The sequence below is a fragment of the Oncorhynchus gorbuscha genome, linkage group LG05 (genome assembly GCF_021184085.1).
Source record: "Oncorhynchus gorbuscha isolate QuinsamMale2020 ecotype Even-year linkage group LG05, OgorEven_v1.0, whole genome shotgun sequence".
NCBI classification, from domain to species: domain Eukaryota; kingdom Metazoa; phylum Chordata; class Actinopteri; order Salmoniformes; family Salmonidae; genus Oncorhynchus; species Oncorhynchus gorbuscha.
In genome coordinates this window covers 16,401,962-16,421,456 of record NC_060177.1, presented here as the reverse complement: position 1 = coordinate 16,421,456, position 19,495 = coordinate 16,401,962, and the positions used below count along the sequence as shown (strand labels likewise).

General features: G+C 43.7%; 1 protein-coding gene across 1 annotated transcript in view; it reads left to right on the top strand.

Annotated features, from left to right (window-relative positions):
* Positions 1 to 221: 221 nt before the first annotated feature.
* LOC124035565 (protein naked cuticle homolog 1-like) overlaps positions 222 to 19,495 on the top strand; it is a 44,434-nt gene continuing 25,160 nt past the window's right edge. Inside the window, exons 1-3 of the mRNA XM_046349050.1 lie at positions 222 to 483; positions 611 to 643; positions 924 to 1,057. Of these exons, the coding sequence (XP_046205006.1) occupies positions 459 to 483; positions 611 to 643; positions 924 to 1,057 (192 nt within the window). The 5' untranslated portion in view covers positions 222 to 458. The remainder of the gene's footprint in view (positions 484 to 610; positions 644 to 923; positions 1,058 to 19,495) is intronic.

Here is a 19,495-nt window from a genome sequence, read left to right as displayed (position 1 = left end):
CCTGCGAAATATCCTTTTAGCCCTATTGCGCTGCTCTTCGACCACTGCGCCTACTTGGCTGGCTGGGAATGGTGGTAGTGGTGACGGGGGCTGCTGCATCGCTGCTCTTTTTATATGTGGAAACTCCGAAAGAATCTCGGCTGGCTCTCATGTGCCGCCTTCGTCCAATAAAACAGAAGAGGGCCTGCCTGCAAATCGACTAATCTTGGGCGAGGTGTCAATCATGTTCATTCAGCGGTTGAAGTGCGGGTTTTGGTAACCGCCTCCTTTACGCTTGGAAGGGAGACGAAGGAGGGAGCTTTCTTCGGATCAAAGGCTGGTGTGGCGCTGTTGCCGTAGGATGTACAGAGTGCAGCCTGCTGCTTTCTTTACGGACGCTTCTTGTATCGTCTGGATATCGCTGATTTCTGGATTATAAATACATTTGATGGTTTTCAATCACAACTCAATGCAGAGAAATGGGTAAACTTCACTCGAAACATGGTAAGATATGATGTTTTACCGAAACATGTCACCCCTAATCGTTGATTTGAATGCTCACTTGCGGTAATACATTCGAGTAATGCTTATCTTTATGTTCTCTGTTTCTCTCGACAATTGTCCCGAAAAGCTGCGATTTGTAAACCGAGGGAAAGTCCGGAGGGTGAGTAGCCCACAGGCCTAGACTTAGGACAGGCTATATATTTGTTGTCTATATTTTATTATATTTGTTGAAAATATACATTGTTAAAAGTATGTCCAGTCTATCATCCCATTTATCCATGCACCAATAATGACCAACTCGTTGATAACATCAGACGAAGTCTGCTATCATTCAAGAAAAGTTAGAAAAAAAACATAATGCTGAAGAAATATGTTACATTGTAACCTAACCGTAACATGTTGTTTACATTGTAATAACACACCCTTTATGTTGATTTCAGGCGACAGTTTTGTAGTTAATGCCTGTTTGGCAAGGAAAGGAATTGACGATTGGCTCGTGAAACAGAAATACTATTGCTCACGTCTTGAGCAACAGGACTGTCACCACACGAATAAATGCGGCTTGTCTACTCGGGTAAGTTAAATACATGTTTCAATAAATTATTATGATTTCAAAAACAAGATTGTTAATCTGTTTGACGTTGATACAATGAAGCCTGTACGGTCCTAACTTTCTTAGTTTCCCATTCGAGGTTTAGCCAAGGCTGCAATTTATTTTTACTGGGATAAATTGTTGTCTAAAGTTTGACTGAATTTATCGGTTGTTTCGAATGAAGTACATTAAAAATAAATACCATAGTACAAAAGTAGATTCTCAGTCGCCTTATTGCAGTACACCAATGGAATGAGAAAAGCCATCAAATCTTCAGATGTTGCCCGCTTAATTTTTCTTCAAATACTCGTAAAGCAAAAAGTCAGCTTCTGACGTAGACCTATTCAATGACATTCTCAAGCAATTTTGCTTATTTATATGTATTCTGTGCATTATGCAGAAGTTGAAAAGAAAACCAGAAATGTTGTAAAAAGAAAGTAGCAGTGTGTTTAGTTATAGGCTTTTTGAGGGAAAGTTATAGGCCAGACTAATAATCTCAATTAAAAAAATTGAAAATAATAATATAAAGCTGACATCATATAGATAGTCAGCATATACACATGTCTTTTTTTGTTTGTTTACATAATCATTATTTGCTTTGTTGGCTAGACAACATAGATAGACATTCTTGACTCTCTCATCCAGACACATGGAAATGATTGAATGCAGTGGCACATTAGAAGTCTCATGCAGGTGTGGCAAGATAAAAGCTGCTATTTCAAATTCCGTGTGCACGAACTTCATCCTCTTCTTTACCTGTGACGTTCTTATCAGTGTGTGCATTTCATTCCCATTGTAAACTGTTAAGGATGTTTTGTGATTCTGGAGAATACAAGTGTGACATGTTATCACAATGACATGGCTGTTGACAGTACACACTTGGCCCCATATACATGATAGACCAAATATTTAAGTGGGGAAACTTTGTAGGCTTGTTGAAACCTCTCTCTATTAACACATTTATTTCCCACAACACTTTTCAGTCTTTCAGCCATGTTTGTTTCAACATACAGTACAAACAGCATATGTTAATGCAACTATTTACAAAAGGAGCCCTGACTTGCTACACACTGCTTGCGTTGGTAACTGTCTAATCATCAGACACTTTTGGTGCATGGGAACAAATGTGTCACACCACCAAGAACAGATGCTGCTAAAGTTTATACTCTAGGCAATAGATCACGGCTGAGTTGAAAGCATTGCAGTCTGACAGACCGGTGACAGGGCTGCATTGTAAGGCTAGGATAGAGGTGGTGGAGGTCATGTCTGTTTCAGATTTGTCATCCCGGTAAACACACAGTGGTTACATCCCAAATGGCACCCGATTTCCTATATAGTGCACTACTTTTAACCAGAGCCCACTGGTCAAAAGTAGTGCACTATATAGGGACTAGGGCTATAATCAAAAGTAGTGCACTATATAGGGACTATGGCTCTAATCAAATGTAGTGCACTATATAGGGAATAGTGTGCCATTTGGGACGTAACCTGTGTTGTTGTCGAGAGGAGAAATCCTTTCTTGGAAAAGCTTCAGAGGAGCCGGGTGTAAGCCTCTTTGGTTAGGGATGCTCACTTCACAAAGGCAGCATTTTTGAGGATTGGGAGCTCATCAAAAAATCCACCAGGACTTTTCCACTTCTCAGCTACTGAGCTCACTCAGCCCACTGGAACAGAGGGAAGCTAATACACTCTGTCCAGCAAAGTGGCCATCATGTTGTGACCACAGACATACCACCATTAGGATGTTTACATGCTACATTTCATGCTGCAGTTGCGTTCAATGAGAATCATGCATTCACTGTCACACTATTTCATGGACATTGCATTTCTAGTGAGCTGCTCATGCTTGTGTGCATGAAAAGCCTTGTGTTAACTGAATAATAGGCGTTTGCTGTTGTTTCTCTGGTTGGATTATCCCAAGCATTTATCACCCCAGCACTTTACAACTTTGGCAATGCACACAAAGGAATGTATCTAAACTGAATCTTTTATGTGATTGCATATGCCTCTTTTTGCTTTGCTTCTTCTGATTTATCATGTCATTATCATAAGGAAGTGACCGATAGCAGCGCATACCAGACCAGTCTGGTTCATTTCATTTAAATGTCTCTGGTATGAGGAAGACACAGGGATATGCTGGTGAGGAGCCAAGTCAAGGACTCCTTCAGGGAGTGACAATCAGCCTCATGCACGCTGGCAACATATCTTGATCAAAGTCCAACCTGTGTCTAAAGTACACAGTTGTTTTCTCTATCCCTGCCGTGAGGTGTTTTTAATAGCATCACATTGGTCGGCGGGCTGTGAAGGTGTGAGGCTCTATTAGCCCAGGGAGGGCTACGAGAAAAGCAGCGGGCTGAGATTTGTATGACTTATGCCCAGTTTGTATTGAAGTGTGAGTGATCAAGTGTAGCACTGAGTGCCGTGATGGGGTCAGCCTCAGGTCTGCTTGTTGCATGCACATGGTGTCAAAGCCACTAAGCCTGACATGCTGTCAGGCCTCTAATAAACATCTTCATATTGTAATCGGACCCTCCTTATGACATCGTCATCGGGGTAGGAAGGGGTTTGGTATTCTGTTCCGTGTAGTGTAGCAGCTCTCTGGGCACAGTTAGGGTATCCATGGGCCCTCTTCAGTTCAGCAGACTCACCAGAGGGCATTGTGGGATACATGTGAAAGGGTGGGATTGTTTTGTGGGGCATTTATTTTATTCGCCAGATGGTGTGAAGTGATATTTGGCCTGGATGGAAAAGGCACCCCACTGAAAAAGTAGGATGGTTTTGAACAATTTGGGCTAGCAGGGTTTTCTGTTATAAATGATTTAATTCTATGTGCCTAATGGCTTTCACAGCGCTGCGGGAAAATGAATAGAATAAGACGAAATGTGTTCCTGACATCAATATTTATTTGGATGCTTTTCCCTTATTTTTTTCCCTTCTGTAGCTCAGTTGGTAGAGCATGGCGCTTGTAACGCCAGGGTAGTGGGTTCGATTCCCGGGACCACCCATACGTAGAATGTATGCACACATGACTGTAAGTCGCTTTGGATAAAAGCGTCTGCTAAATGGCATATATTAACAAAGTGGTCTTTAGAACTTGAATATTTCATTGTAATGTTTTTAATATTTTGTTTGTTTGCTTTGACATGGCATTTCATGTGTTTATTTTAGGGCTTATTTTAGGGACCATCTGGCATTTTAGATTTATTCACAATTTTTTAAAAGATTTTAAAACACTTAAGTATGACAAGGCTTGAAATGAATGAGATATTAACTAGCAAATGTCTTATAAATGATCTATAACTTAACCTTATCATGAAGTGTTAGCATTACGAAACTTGACAGGAAGTTTGTGGAAGTTACTGCTTTTCATAAGTCGTAGTAAATACCCTAACCCCATAGCATTGCCAAATGAAAAGGGGCTAAAACCTTAGCTCTGTGAGAATGCAATGCAAACAACCCTCTTCGCCTTTTAAAAGCAGCCCATGTTGTATAGGATACATATACTTTATAGGCCGTTCTTTTTGCCTCCCGGCTGAACTGGGGTCCCAGAGAATGTGGGTCAGATGGTGGCAGCAGTGGGGAGTCTGAGACTGGAATCCTTTTGATCTGAAACCTCCCAAACCAAACTATCATATTCTTGAAGGGAGAGAGGGGATTACTGCCATAGCCTACCTCCATTAAAATGAAATGCCCATTTATGGAACTTGTTTGTTTTGTAGAGCTTACATTAGCAAGGTTATCATTGGTTGAGGTATATATGCATTGAGTTGTGTTATGTGGTAGGGAGAGGAGAGACTCCAGAGTCAAGAAAAGTTTTCTTGCATATAGATGTAGTGCATATAGAGGATTTTAAACTCACTTGTTCTTATGTATTCAAAATGTAAGTAAGTTAACACTTATTTTATGTGGAACTGAGCAGTAAGGACCGCTGGTATTGTCATGTGAGGTCCACAACAGGTGAGCTGGGTACATGTTCTCTCCAGACTATGGCCCTTTAAAGATATAATCCACATTAGGGGAAACAGCGCCACTTTTTTGCCCCAGTGCCTTTGTTATTGTTTTTGTTTAGTTGACAACTGGAGGTGAGCAGCATCCAAATGAAATGAGCAGTTTGGGGGAAAAATTGCAGTACTTAATCTGTAGTTCTATCGCACGTGCAATAATGTCTGAAGGGGAAAAAACAGTTTGTTCTTCGCAGTAACTTCTTTTTCGGTGTGTTATCTCAAACAGATGTGTCAGTTTCACCACTAAGGTTTCCAGCTTTAATTCTGACTCTTAAGTACATTTTTTGTTTTTTACTATGCTGTGTTTATATCTCCTATACATTTTTGTAATCTATATGATTAAGAAGAAGTAGAGAAGTCAACAGTATATGATTTGGCAGTTCCAATGCCTGTCTGGTTTGTTGGGTCTTAAGAAGTCTCTTAGCCCAGGTGTTGAAGGTCTCCTGCCCTCCCCTGTCTTCTCCCGTCCTCTTCAGGCAGGGTTGTGAGTTGTACCCTAAACCAGTGGTCTGTCTAGGGAATTTGCAATGTGCTGAAAGCAAATTTAAACTTTTTTATTTGATGATTTGTTAACACATTTTCCCCCACACCCTTGCCAGTAACTTTCATCCTCCCTTAAGCCCCCTCCCCCCATCTCAGCTCTCTCCTCTCCACCTCTCCCATTTTCCCTCTCAGGCTCCATCTGTTTCTTGTGTTTACCCTGTGGCCTTGCCTGGTTGTTGCTGATGAAATTAGACTGCATTTGAAGTGGGCCAGGGAGGTGGATATATAGAGGCCCCCTCTGTGAGACCTAACCCTCTGCGTAGTAAAAGGAAGCCCCCAGTGATGCTACTGCTGGAGTCGCCAAACTCCTGCTCTGAGCTGACAATTCCATATTTTTTCAAAACCTTCCATCTAAGGTTTAGGCTCTAAACCCATACAAAACTGGGACAAAATATCTTAAGGTACATCTGACAACTAATAGCATTCCGAAATGAATCACAGAGTATAATTTCTGCCCACATCCCTGTGTTTCTCGCTGGTTGCCAGTGCTCTGATTTTTGAAGTAAAGCTTTTAAATGTGCTACCCTCAGCCTCTGAGTCTGATAAAAGACATGACAGTTCTGGGCTTCTTTTCTTACTTCTTCTCCTGTATTGTTTTTTTATTGTCTTCACAAAAGCACAGGGTCCTTGTCTCAGTGCTGAATGCACCTTTCAAATGCTTACTCCTCTCTTCCTTTCTCTCTCTCGCTTTCTGTCCTCTTTCGCTTTCTGTCCTCTCCCCATGCCTGTGCTGTTCCCACCAGCTGTCCCCCTATGTGCTGTGCGTGACAGTGTGTCATATGCCCCTCTCCCACCAGGCCGTACCCCTCCACAACCCCCTGGGAGGACAGGCCTGTTGTTGGTCTTTGAAGAGGCTGGGAGAAGTTTGGAGTTGTTGTCTAAGAAATGAAAGCGTTTGCGTTTGGGGAGAGGGCTGGGGAGTAGGGGGACATGCACCTGGCTCTGTTATTACAATGAGAATAGAAGAGAGGAGAGGAAGTCTTGGGTTGTCCTTTACGTATCTGGGAGACTGGGAGGGAGAGGAGACACAGGTGGCATTAATGTCACTTCCCGGATCGTGTGTCACATAGGGTGAAATTTCTCCAGCTATGCAATCTATGTGACAATGTGAAGCAGATAACCCTCATTGGGTGTTGTGAATGGGACTGCCGGAAATGGTTTTGGTGAAAGAAGGAGATGATAATGATATACTAAATGAGGTAAAAGTATTGATACGCATACATTAGATCTGTTGGCCCTGTTGTTTACAACTTTCTGTTGTGTGTTGTGATTAGAGGTCGACCGATTATGATTTTTCAACGCCGATACCGATACCGATTATTGGAGGACCAAACAAGCCGGTACCGATTAATCGGCTGATTTAAAAACAAATATATAAATATATTTTTAATAATGACAATTACAACAATACTGAATGAACACTTATTTTAACTTAATATAATACATCAATAAAAATCAATTTAGCCTCAAGTAAATAATGAAACATGTTCAATTTGGTTTAAATAATGCAAAAACAAAGTGTTGGAGAAGAAAGTAAAAGTGCAATATGTGCTATGTAAGAAAGCTAACGTTTCAGTTCCTTGCTCAGAACATGAGAACATATGAAAGCTGGTGGTTCCTTTTAACATGAGTCTTCAATATTCCCAGGTAAGAAGTTTTAGGTTGTAGTTATTATAGGAATTATAGGACTATTTCCCTCTATACCATTTGTATTTCATTAATCTTTTACTATTGGATGTTCTTATAGGCACTTTAGTATTGCCAGTGTAACAGTATAGCTTCCGTCCCTCTCCTCGCTCCTCCCTGGGCTCGAACCAGCAACACAACGACAACAGCCACCATCGAAGCAGCGTTACCCATGCAGAGCAAGGGTAACAACGGCTAGACGTCTCAGAGCGAGTGACGTTTGAAACGCTATTAGCGCGCACTAACTAGCTAGCCATTTTACTTCGGTTACACCAGCCTAATCTCGGGGGTTGACAGGATTGAAGTTATAAACAGAGCAATGCTTGACGCACAACGAAAGCTGCTGGCAAAACGCACAAAAGTGCTGTTTGAATGAATGTTTACGCGCCTGCTTCTGCCTACCACCGCTCAGTCAGATACTTAGATACTTGTATGCTTGTATGCTCAGTCAGATTATATGCAATGCAGGACACGCTAGATAATATCTAGTAATATCATCAACCATGTGTAGTTGACTAGTAATTATGATTGATTGTTTTTTATAAGATAAGTTTAATGCTAGCTAGCAATTTACCTTGGCTTACTGCATTCGCGTAACAGGCAGTCTCCTTGTGGAGTGCAACGAGAGAGAGGCAGGTCATTGTTGCATTGGACTAGTTAACTGTAAGGTTGCAAGATTGGGTGCCCCGAGCTGACAAGGTGAAAATCTGTCATTCTGCCCCTGAACAAGGAAGTTAATCCACCGTTCCTAGGCCATCATTGAAAATAATAATGTGTTCTTATCTGACTATCCTAGTTAAATAAAGGTATACATTTTTTTTTTTTTTTTTTTAATCGGGAAATCGGCACCCAAAAATACAGATTTCCGATTGTTATGAAAACTTTAAAACGGCCCTAATTAATTGGCCATTACGATTACTCGGTCAACTTCTAGTTGTGATACTCTGTGCTACATCTCACACGGTTCTCCTGCATTCATTTTAGGTTGAGTATCTTCACAATATTGTTCCATTGTTGATTTAGTCTCAGTTTATTGTTGGGTTCCATGTCTGTGTGTTGTTTTGATCTGATTATTTTTATTTGTGAATGTGTAAAAATAGTGATTGAGCATGTGAGGTATGGGGGTGTGCAGGGGGACGGCATGAGACGTGTGTGTATGAGGGTGCCGTGTGTCTGGGATGGGCTGTCCGGATGCACTCAGGAGATCAAAGCAGTCACTGGAATGTGCTCTGAATCCCCAGGGATTAGCAGCTGAGATTTGGGCTTTGTTTCCCCAAATATCTGCTCACTGTGTAGCTACAGATCTCCCAGGATCAATTGGAAGTGTTTCTCTTCTCCTCTCTCTTCTTTTCTGATGCTTGGCTTTCAGTAGGAGTTGTTTGTATGCTAGAAGAGCTACTTTTTGTTGTTGTAATTTTAACACTACGGACCACAGATTGATATATTCTCTTTGACTCTCCCTTTGCATTTGTTTTGTGACAGAGTTTATAGTTTCCGATTTTAAGATGGCTTATCGAATTGATGAGCGTGTGCATATTAAGTATCAGTGAAAGGCCTAATTAGCAGATTAACCATCTAAATATAGAGCTAATCACGCTGACATCATCACGCTGAGATGAGATGCTTGCTTCTCTTTATCCTTTTGATGTGTGGATGCATCAGACACAGAACAACAGATTTAGAAAGCAAATACAGATGTAGGATCTTAATTTGAGCCAGTTTCCTACAGCGGGAAAATAATCCTGCAGCAAAATTAAATGTGGATTATAATTAATGGATTTTTTTTTAGGAGTTGATACATTTTTCATTAGGGAAAATCAAATCTGAAATTTCAAATTGGAAATGACAAACTTTAGAAGCATTTTAAAAACTCATACACTACAAGTTTGCACTTCCTGCTTTGCAAAAGAGTGATCAAATTCAGATCCTCTATCGGTAAACTATATCCCCATTTTTTTTTTTACACTGGCTGATTGAAAAGGGATGGTCACAGAGAGTGTTGGTAGTAATGGATGTTATATGGGACAGGAAGACTTTAAAAAAAAGATAAAGATGGTGCGTGTGAGGCAGGACCATGTATAGGCTGATTGGGAGAGAAGGAGAGGGGGAGATTGAGAGGGACAGAAACTCCTGTAGTGGCGTTGGGTTCCGCTGAGCATTCCATGTGAAGCTCAGTGCCCGTTTTAATCACACACTTAAAAGGCTCTGCTGAAGTGGGCGTTTAAACGTTTAAACCCTGAATAATTATCTCTTGTTTGTTTATGTGGTCCCCCAGTGGGTTACGCTCCGGCCCATGTAGCAAGCACTGAATAATTATAATTCTTATAAATAGAACAAGATCATCATATGGGGCGGCAGGTAGCCAAGTGGTTGAGCGTTGGACCAGTAACCTAAAGGTTGCAAGATCAAATCCCCAAGCTGACAATGTAAAAATCTGTTGTTCTGCCCCTGAACAAGGCAGTTAACCCACTGTTCCTAGGCCGTCATTGAAAATAAGAATTTGTTCTTAACTGACTTGCCTAGTTAAATAAAGGTATATATATATATATCGAAAAATGCAATTACACACATAGTCAGGCACACTCTCTCTCAACATATTTATTTACTTGTTGATTTAGCATTAGTAACAGCCAAATACCAATTTAGTCTACTTCCACATTTGTATGTTTTCATTAGTAGGATGACACCAATGATGGTCTCCAGTCTACAACTCTTGGAGTAGTTACTCTCTGCTTCAGACACAGGATGACCACTCGAGGAAGTGGGGCATAGAGAAACATTAAACAGCTCTGGGACCATTGTGGCCTCCTCCTGACATCCAGCGCCTGGAGAGAGGTTGCCTACCTGGGCCTGGATTGTCTGTTAGGGGATGTTTTCGGCATGGGCTGGAGGGAGCTGGCATGGACTGGAGGTTGCTTTGGATTGTCTGTTAGGGGATGTTTTCGGTCTGGGCTGGAGGGAGCTGGCATGGACTGGAGGTTGCTTTGGATTGTCTGTTAGGGGATGTTTTCGGCATGGGCTGGAGGGAGCTGGCATGGACTGGAGGTTGCTTTGGATTGTCTGTTAGGGGATGTTTTCGGCATGGGCTGGAGGGAGCTGGCATGGACTGGAGGTTGCTTTGGATTGTCTGTTAGGGGATGTTTTCGGTTGAGTGAAGCCCAAACACAGGACAGGAGCGGGGGGCCCAGCTGTAAAGGAAGGCACTGCTCTCCGGTGTGTTTATGCTCCACAGGTGCCTGAGTGAGGCCCAAAGAGGAGAGGACTTTACCCCATGTCACAGCCTGTCACTGGGTCAGGACGACCAGGGAGGAGTCCCTGAAGGCCCATTTGGCCTGGCTGTTAACCTTAACTCCATTACTCATGCTAAACACAGGCAGAGGAACCTCAACCGGAAGAGTGCTTGGTCTGTGTGAACTCCGAATGGAACTGAAAGTAAAGTGGCCACAGGCTGTCAAGCGTTTAAGTGTGGCTACTGGTTTGTGGGGGTACGTGGCTGGTTGGTTCTTCATCCGTGACCTCTGATTATATTGTCCAGAGTTGTTTTTGTTGGTTTGTGTCTGCATGTGACTGTGTGGATGATGAGGACAGCTGGGGGAATCTCCTGAGGGCTAATGCCAGTGCTGAGGGGGATGAGTGTGTAGGAACATCCAGGGCCCTGAGCTGTAGGCCTCCCCACCAGGCAGATGTTAACACATGCCTCACTGTCTTGCCTCTGCTACCCCATTTCAACTCTAATAGCACAACTTTAATTACTAAACACTGTAACATCTATGGGTAATTTCCACTCCAGAAGCTTCAGTGTTCTTCTAGCTGACGTCTGCCCAGACATTGGACTGTGGTGGGCCTAGCTTAGGTGTTCCCAGACATTGGACTGTGGTGGGCCTAGCTTAGGTGTTCCCAGACATTGGACTGTGGTGGGCTTAGCTTAGGTGTTCCCAGACATTGGACTGTGGTGGGCCTAGCTTAGGTGTTCCCAGACATTGGACTGTGGTGGGCTTAGCTTAGGTGTTCCCAGGCATTGGACTGTGGTGGGCCTATCTTAGGTGTTCCCAGACATTGGACTGTGGTGGGCTTAGCTTAGGTGTTCCCAGACATTGGACTGTGGTGGGCCGAGCTTAAGTGTACCCAGCCATTGGACTGTGGTGGGCCTAGCTTAGGTGTTCCAAGACATTGGACTGTGGTAGGCTTAGCTTAGGTGTTCCCAGACATTGGACTGTGGTGGGCCTAGCTTAGGTGTTCCCAGACATTGGACTGTGGTGGGCTTAGCTTAGGTGTTCCCAGACATCGGACTGTGGTGGGCCTAGCTTAGGTGTTCCCAGACATCGGACTATGGTGGGCTTAGCTTAGGTGTTCCCAGACATCGGACTGTGGTGGGCTTAGCTTAGGTGTTCCCAGACATCGGACTGTGGTGGGCTTAGCTGATGTTGCATCCCTTTCTGAGGTACACCTGGGGCAGATGGAAATACTGTTTCAAATGCAGTGTGTCGTTCACCTCCTCCTTCTGAGTGAGCTATCTATGTGAAACGGTTCTGCTTTAACTTTCTGCTGCAGTATCAGTGGAACCTCACAGATTTTGAAATCTGTGAGTGAAATACAGGGGTTGCCTGAAGGGGGTGGAAGTGGAACAAACTGACGGTGCCGCTTCATATTTGATGCTTCAAAGCCAATCCGCCTGTATGCCGTCGGTGTGATACTTTCACTTGAGATTATGAAGCCGCTGCTAATGTTACACATTTCCCAAGATCTTTGAAACCAACAAAAGTGAGAGGTTCAATGATGGAGTTCTAGATTCTGTGAGTGGGGTGCTCAGAGATTTGTTTTGGTCCTTCCTGTTTGAGTTCCCGTTTCCTGATTGTTTTATCACTGGTAACCTTTCCTGTGTGTGCGTGTGCGGTAGTGCTCACACGTGCTGTACAGGAAATTGTTTGTGTGTGTGCTTGCAAAGGATTCAGTCAAGCACGAGCGTGAACAACATGCTCCACCAAAGTTCATTATCATGACCAACGGACAGCTAACCCTGACCACTAGTTCTGGTTAGAGCTATGAATAGAAACCCTTAAACCTGCCACTGGCACCAGAGTGCTCTCTGGAGTTGGAAGTGCTTATTTCTGCCCCTGTGTTTATTTGCTAAGTTGAGAAGTTGTCTGTAATTAGACATGTTTGTGTAAAGTTTAAAGCTCAACATGAGAGAGTTACATATGACGTGGACGAGGGAGGGTGTCTGTCTGGACTGGGCTGAAAAAGTCCTCCTATAGGCTCTAATAAAGTCTGTGTGGTCTAAGGTGTGGTGACTGTCTTCCAGGTCTCTGGGTTCCTTCTCATGTCAACCTTAGAAAGTGTTCACCTAAACCTTATTCCACCTGTCCTAGGTTTAAAAACAAGACACCTCTATCTGGAAGTGGCTGTGAATGGTCCCTTTAGATAATGGCTTGGGACATTGAAAGAAGGGCAGTCAGAGCAGATGTAGGCCCATATGTCATTTCCTGACAAGGTAGAGAACAGAGGTGTGTTTAGCTGGATATCTCCCCAGTGCTCTGTCTGTGGTAAGGCTGAAGTGCCTGTCACTTTCTACTTTCCCTGAGGGCTATAGACCCCCTTCCTCCCTCCCACATTCTGAAGCACGTTAGACCTGCATCTGAACCCACACATACCCCTACAGCACCGCCTCCTAAACCAACTCATGATACTTCAACTAATTACCCAGACTTCCTAGACACACTGTGTCAAGCCCTCTGGAACGCATACAGCTCTCGCTCTCTGCTGCTGCTTGGCAGTATAGCTAGATGGTTCCAAAGAGCTCCATCATTTCCTGTGCAGAGGTGAGAGGTATGTGATTGCAGTTTTAACCCCCCAGGCCCTCAGACAGAGATGAGGTGTAACACTGTCTCTGTTGCCTATACGGCTCCTCTCCCCTCATCTCTTCCATTCTTTTGAAATGTGCTTCACTTCACTCTACATTCAAAGACAAGGGCTATAACATAGTGATTTGCTACTCTTGGCAGACTGGGCCACCTGTAAATCAAGGCCAAGTGACAAGCAGTCGCCATTCCTTTCCAATCCCCCTGGGAATGGAGGCTTTCTCCCAGCGAGGGTTCATCATGGATGGGCTGGCTGGCGGAGAATGTGTTCGAGAGTGAAGAACAAACGCAACCCATATTTATGTGAATTTTTTTCCCTTTTGTACTTGAAATATTTTCACATCGTTACAAGACTGTACATAGCCATACTATGACATTTGAATTGTCTCTATTCCTTTTGAGACTTTTGTGTAATGTTTACTGTTCATCTATTTCACTTGCTATGGCAATGTAAACATATGTTTCCAGTGCCAATCAAGCCCTTTGGGGGGGGGGGGGGGGGTGTATGACTGAGACTGACTATTGGCTATACTTAAACTCTTTAACATCATCCTTAGCTCTGGCATCTTCCCCAATATTTGGAACCAAGGACTGATCAACCCAATCCACAACAGTGGAGACAAATTTGACCCCAATAACTACCGTTGGGTATGCATCACAGCATACCTTGGGAAAATCCTCTGCATTAACAGCAGACTTGTACATTTACTCAGTGAAAAAAATGTACTGAGCAAATGTCAAATTGGCTTTTTACCAAATGATCATACGACAGACCATGTGTTCACCTTGCACAACCTAACTGACAAACAAACAAATCAAAACAAAGGCAAAGTCTTCTCATCCTTTGTTGATTTCAAAAAAGCCTTCGACTCAATTTGGCATGAATGTCTGCTATAATTGATGGAAAGTGGTGTTGGGGGGAAAACATACAACATTATAAAATTCATACAAACAACAAGTGTGCGGTTAAAATAGGCAAAAAACACACATTTCAGGGATGGAGCTTAAGCCCCACCCTTTTTAACATATATATCAACGAATTGGCGAGGGCAGTACAACAGTCTGTAGCACCCGGCCACACCCTACTAGAATCTGAAGTTTCTGTCACCAACCAAGGAGGGCCTACAGCAGCACCTAGATCTTCTTCTGTAGCTCAGTTGGTAGAGCATGGCGCTTGTAACGCCAGGGTAGTGGGTTCGATTCCCGGGACCACCCATACGTAGAATGTATGCACACATGACTGTAAGTTGCTTTGGATAAAAGCGTCTGCTAAATGGCATATATTATTATTATTATATTCTGCACAGATTCTGCCAGACCTGGGCCTGTCAGTAAATCTCAGTAAGACCAAAATAATGGTGTTCTAAAAAAGGTCCAGTCACCAGGACCACAAATACAAATTCCATCTAGACACTGTTGGCCTAGAGCACACAAAAACTATACCTTAGCCTAAACATCAACCCCACAGGTAACTTCCACAAAGCTGTGAGCGATCTGAGAGACAAGGCAAGAAGGGCATTCCATGCCATCATGGAACATAAAGGAACATGAAATTTGACATACCAATTAGGATCTGGCTAAAAATACTTGAATCACTTATAGAACCACTCTATGGTTGTGAGGTCTGGGGTCCACTCACCAACCAAGAATTCACAAAATGGGACAAACACCAAATTGAGACTCTGCATGCAGAATTCTGCAAAAATATCCTCTGTGTACAACGTAGAACACCAAATAATGCATGCAGAACAGAATTCGGCCGAGACCCACTAATTATCCAAATCCAGAAAAGAGCCCTTCAATTCTACAACCACCGAAAAGGAAGCGATTCCCAAACATTCCATAACAAAGCCATCACCTACAGAGAGATGAACCTGGAGAAGAGTCCCCTAAGCAAGCTGGTCCTGGGACTCTGTTCACAAGCACACCCCACAGAGCCCCAGGACAGCAGCACAATTAGACCCAATCAAATCATGAGAAAACAACAAGATAATTACTTGACACATTGGAAAGAATAAACAAAAAAACTGAGCAAACTAGAATGCTATATTTGGCCCTAAACAGAGAGTACACAGTGGCAGAATACCTTACCACTGTGACTGACCCAAACTTAAGGAAAGCTTTGACTATGTACAGACTCAGTGAGCATAGCCTTGAAAGGCCGTCGTAGGCAGACCTGGCTCTCAAGAGAAGACAGGCTATGTGCACACTGCCCACAAAATGAGGTGGAAACCGAGTTGCACTTCCTAACCTCCTGCCCAATTTATGACCATATTAGAGACGCATATTACCCTCAGATTACACAGATCCACAAAGAATTCAAAAACAAACCCAATTTTGATAAACTCCCATATCTACTGGGTGAAATACCACAGTGTGCCATCACAGCAGCAAGATTTGTGACCTGTTGCCACAAGAAAAGGTCAACCAGTGAAGAACAAACACCATTGTAAATATAACCCATATTTATGCTTATTTATTTCCCTTTTGTACTTTAACCATTTGTACTTTAACCATTTGTACATCGTTACAACACTGTATATATACTTATGTCATTTGTAATGTTTTTATTATTTTGGATCTTCTGTGAGTGTAGAGTTTACTTTTTTTTTTTTTTTTACATTTTTACTATTTGTTTCACTTTTGTATATTATCTACTTCACTTGCTTTGGCAATGTTAACATGTTTCCCATTCCAATAAAGCCCCTTGAATTGAATTGAATTGAATTGAGAGCAGTCCACCTGGAGTTCATATGGTCTATCTACTGTATCTCCATGAACACCTTCTCTGCTGCTGGGCTGGGAGGAACCAACTGCAGAATAACATGAGCTTTAAAGACCCTTGATCAAGCAGCCATTTTCTCCTCCTCTCTGTGAGACACTCGTTTGATAAACAGCCTGATAAAAGCTAATTGCTGTGGTTACATATTTTTCAAAGCCCTCATAAATACCTTGCTTTATGCCTTGAGAAACAGGCAGGTTACAGTGGTGTGTGTTGCTGAAGGGTTTAGCAAGCTAGCAGAGCTGTAAAAGATTATCTTTGCAGGTGTAAAAGTTTTGTAAATGGGTCATTAAGGCGTTGGCTAACTTCCCACATGAACCACGAAGAGGGAAGGAGGGAGGGAGATTAGCTCAAATCAGCATGTTTCTGAAGCACAGAAATGAGGGCTGTAAATCTCCACTAATATTCTACTGAGCCTTTTAAGGGGCAGCCTTTGATGTGGATGAGGTCATGTGACCAGCAATGTTTGCAATGTTAATCTGGCTTGGTTAAAATGACTGCACACGGCCTGTCCACCAATCAGACTATAAAAGCCAGAGCCAGTCATTAGGGGAGGAGTCTTCTGGGGGGCTGTCAACAGAGCTGGATTCACGCAGACGGGCCCACATGCAAGCAGGCACGGTCATGCACACACGCACACACAATTTTCTCTCTCCAGGCCCATGAGTTAAATCTGGGATCCAAAGGCACAGACACACCAAATGTCACTAAACATACCAGCATTAATCCATGAGGTTGGACACCACAACACCTCCAATCACAGGACTTTTTCCCCCTTCCCAGTGTTGAGAGCTGTCTGTGTGTGACCTGTCCAGTTAACTAGAGATAAGATGGTAAGCCCACTGGCATGCATCCTTCCAGGCCTCTCCATCTCTCCTAACCAGCCCAGCGTAGCCATCACTTATTGTGGTCCTGTAGCTCAGTTGGTAGAGCATGGCGCTTGTAACGCCAGGGAAGTGGGTTCAATCCCCGGGACCACCCATACGTAGAATGTATGCACACATGACTGTAAGTCGCTTTGGATAAAAGCGTCTGCTAAATGGCATATATTACTTAGCCCTGGTGCTGCTCACTGCATACCATACACACCATAAGGCAGCTTCCTCCAACCTGACTGGCTGACTGACTGACTGCTGACGAATCCCCAGCCTGTGGCAATAATTTCCTTCCTGGGTCATAGGCAGGAAGGGAAGACACGTGAGTAAGCAGTGTCAGGCATGGGGCCGCAGAGTCTGCACCGTAACCTCGCCGACTGCAATGAAGGTGTCTGGTCCACTCTGCTCCTTCAGAAGTGTCCAATTAGCCACCGTCATCCTCCGACCATCTGGCATGGTGTTTCAAACGGGCGACCGGGAGTTCAGTCAGTGAGTTGTTGTGGTCCAGTTAGAGTTCAAGGAAACATTCTCTGTTTCCTTGAAGAGGGTTTTATCTGATCAGGCTGGACTTGGCTCACAAGTTGAAAAGAACCTCAAGATCAAACCTTGGATTGCCTTGACATGCTTTGATCTCAGCGAAAACATTCAGTTGATTATCAAATGTGCATCAAATAGCATTGTAAAAGAACAGATATGTCTCTTCTCTTGGCATGTCAAACGACCTCTCATCTGCTTTTACGCAGTTGTGCATAATAAAGATCTATGATGTTGGAGTCCGTCCAAGTATCTATGATTTTGGAGGGAACCCAAGAAATACCTCAAAGTAGCATCAGATGTTTTGGCCCGAGAGGATAGGCTCTTCACAGTTGAACAACAGAACAGGTCTCTCTGGTTCTGGCTCATAGTTCTACATGCTACATGCAGACACCTACATTATGTTTACTCAGTGCACATGCACACAGAGATGGCTGTTGATTTAACAGATGTGTTGCACAATAATTGGCTGTCTGCTTTCTCCACCCTGGTAGATGTGTCTTTCTGTTTCCTGCCAAGTTCACTACAGTATATGATTTTCTGAGATTTTAATTTCATGTGTGCAAACCGACCCTTTTGAAGCCATGCTTAGAGGCAGTGCTCCGTTCACTACCTCACAACAACACTTTCTATCTTGGAACGATCTCAAGGCGTGTTTTGTCAGTACGTGCCGCCTTGTCTGACTGTGGCTGTTAAATGTCAGGTGGAGACGAGTGAGGAGGAGGAGCGGTTCACATGAAGAACTAAAGCTGAGTCTTGGGTCATGTTCATTATGGCAACAGAAAACACATTTGCATTTCTTATTGGACAGATCCATGTAGTTCCACCCCATTTGACTCAGTTTTCAACCTGCTCTCTGGTGTCTGCTGATGCGGTCTGTTTTCGCAAACAGTACCACACAATTAAAAGGGTCACTGCACTTCTAACTCTCTGATCCGGATCCTCCTTACTCAAGGATATAGTCGCAGCACCAGACCCAAACCTTTGAACCAGCCTCCGGAGAGTCTCAGCTTACTCTGTTGGGGGCGGAGAGGGGATGGGCATTTGCTCTCAAGATGTCCTGTTCCATTAACACTACACCTTAAGCTCATTTCCTAAAAGCAATATACCTTTTGTTCTTTTAGTTCTAAGATTTCAACGTCAGCCATTTGTGTGCTGCAACCTATAGTATTGTCATCAAGCCATTTGGAAATGTCTTGGCTTTAAAAACGAGCAGTTTTAGTTGATTTCTTTCATTAAGAATTGAATGTATATATACATTTCAGATGTTAGCAATGGTGTGGTGTGGTTTTCTAGGGTATTCATGACCCTTTCCTTTTTTGAAACCTGGGCTCCCTAGTGGCACAGCTGTCTGAGGCACAGCATAGCATCCCAGTGTTAGAGGTGTCACTACAGACATCCTGGTTCGAATCCAGGCTGTATCACAACTGGCTGTGATTGGGAGTCCCATAGGGCGGTGCACAATTTGCCCAGTGTCGTCCGTGTTTGGCCGGGGTAGGCCATCATTGTAAATACGAATGTGTTCTTAACTGACTTGCCTTGTTAAATAAAGGTTACATTTTCTCTGGCTTCGGGTAAGGCCTATGGGCTGTGATCCTCTATCTCTCTGTCAAAAGGACCCAGCAGGCCTAACAGACAGACAACCAGACAAACATGGCCACCAACCATTCCCTTGTTCTCCCCTCTCTCTTGCCTTCCTCACATTCCCTAAATGGCCTTCCATGTGTTGTTTCCCTCCCTGCTTGGCATCGTGGGCCTGTCTTGCTCCAGCCTAAATGTCAGACCTGAAGGTGTTCTCCAGTTCCAGCACTGCCTGGGAGAGCAGAGCAGAGAGCAGCGGGAGGCTCCCAACCCAACGCTTCACTCTCATAATGAGATTTTTCCTGGGTTTTGAAGGAGTGCTAGTAACACTGCTCCAACCCAACGCTGTTCCTGAGGCCTCCTGTTTGCCTCCACCGAACCCTGCGCCCCGGCTGGCTGGCGCACGATCAGGGGGAGCTGTCGCCGGCCGCCCGAGTAAATTGTCAGCCGCCTGTGTTGGGTGGAGGCAGACAGCGTTGAGACCAGGACCTTGTAGGACTTTCCACAACCCCACACTTACACACGTAAACACACACATGGTAGTTACACACGCACTC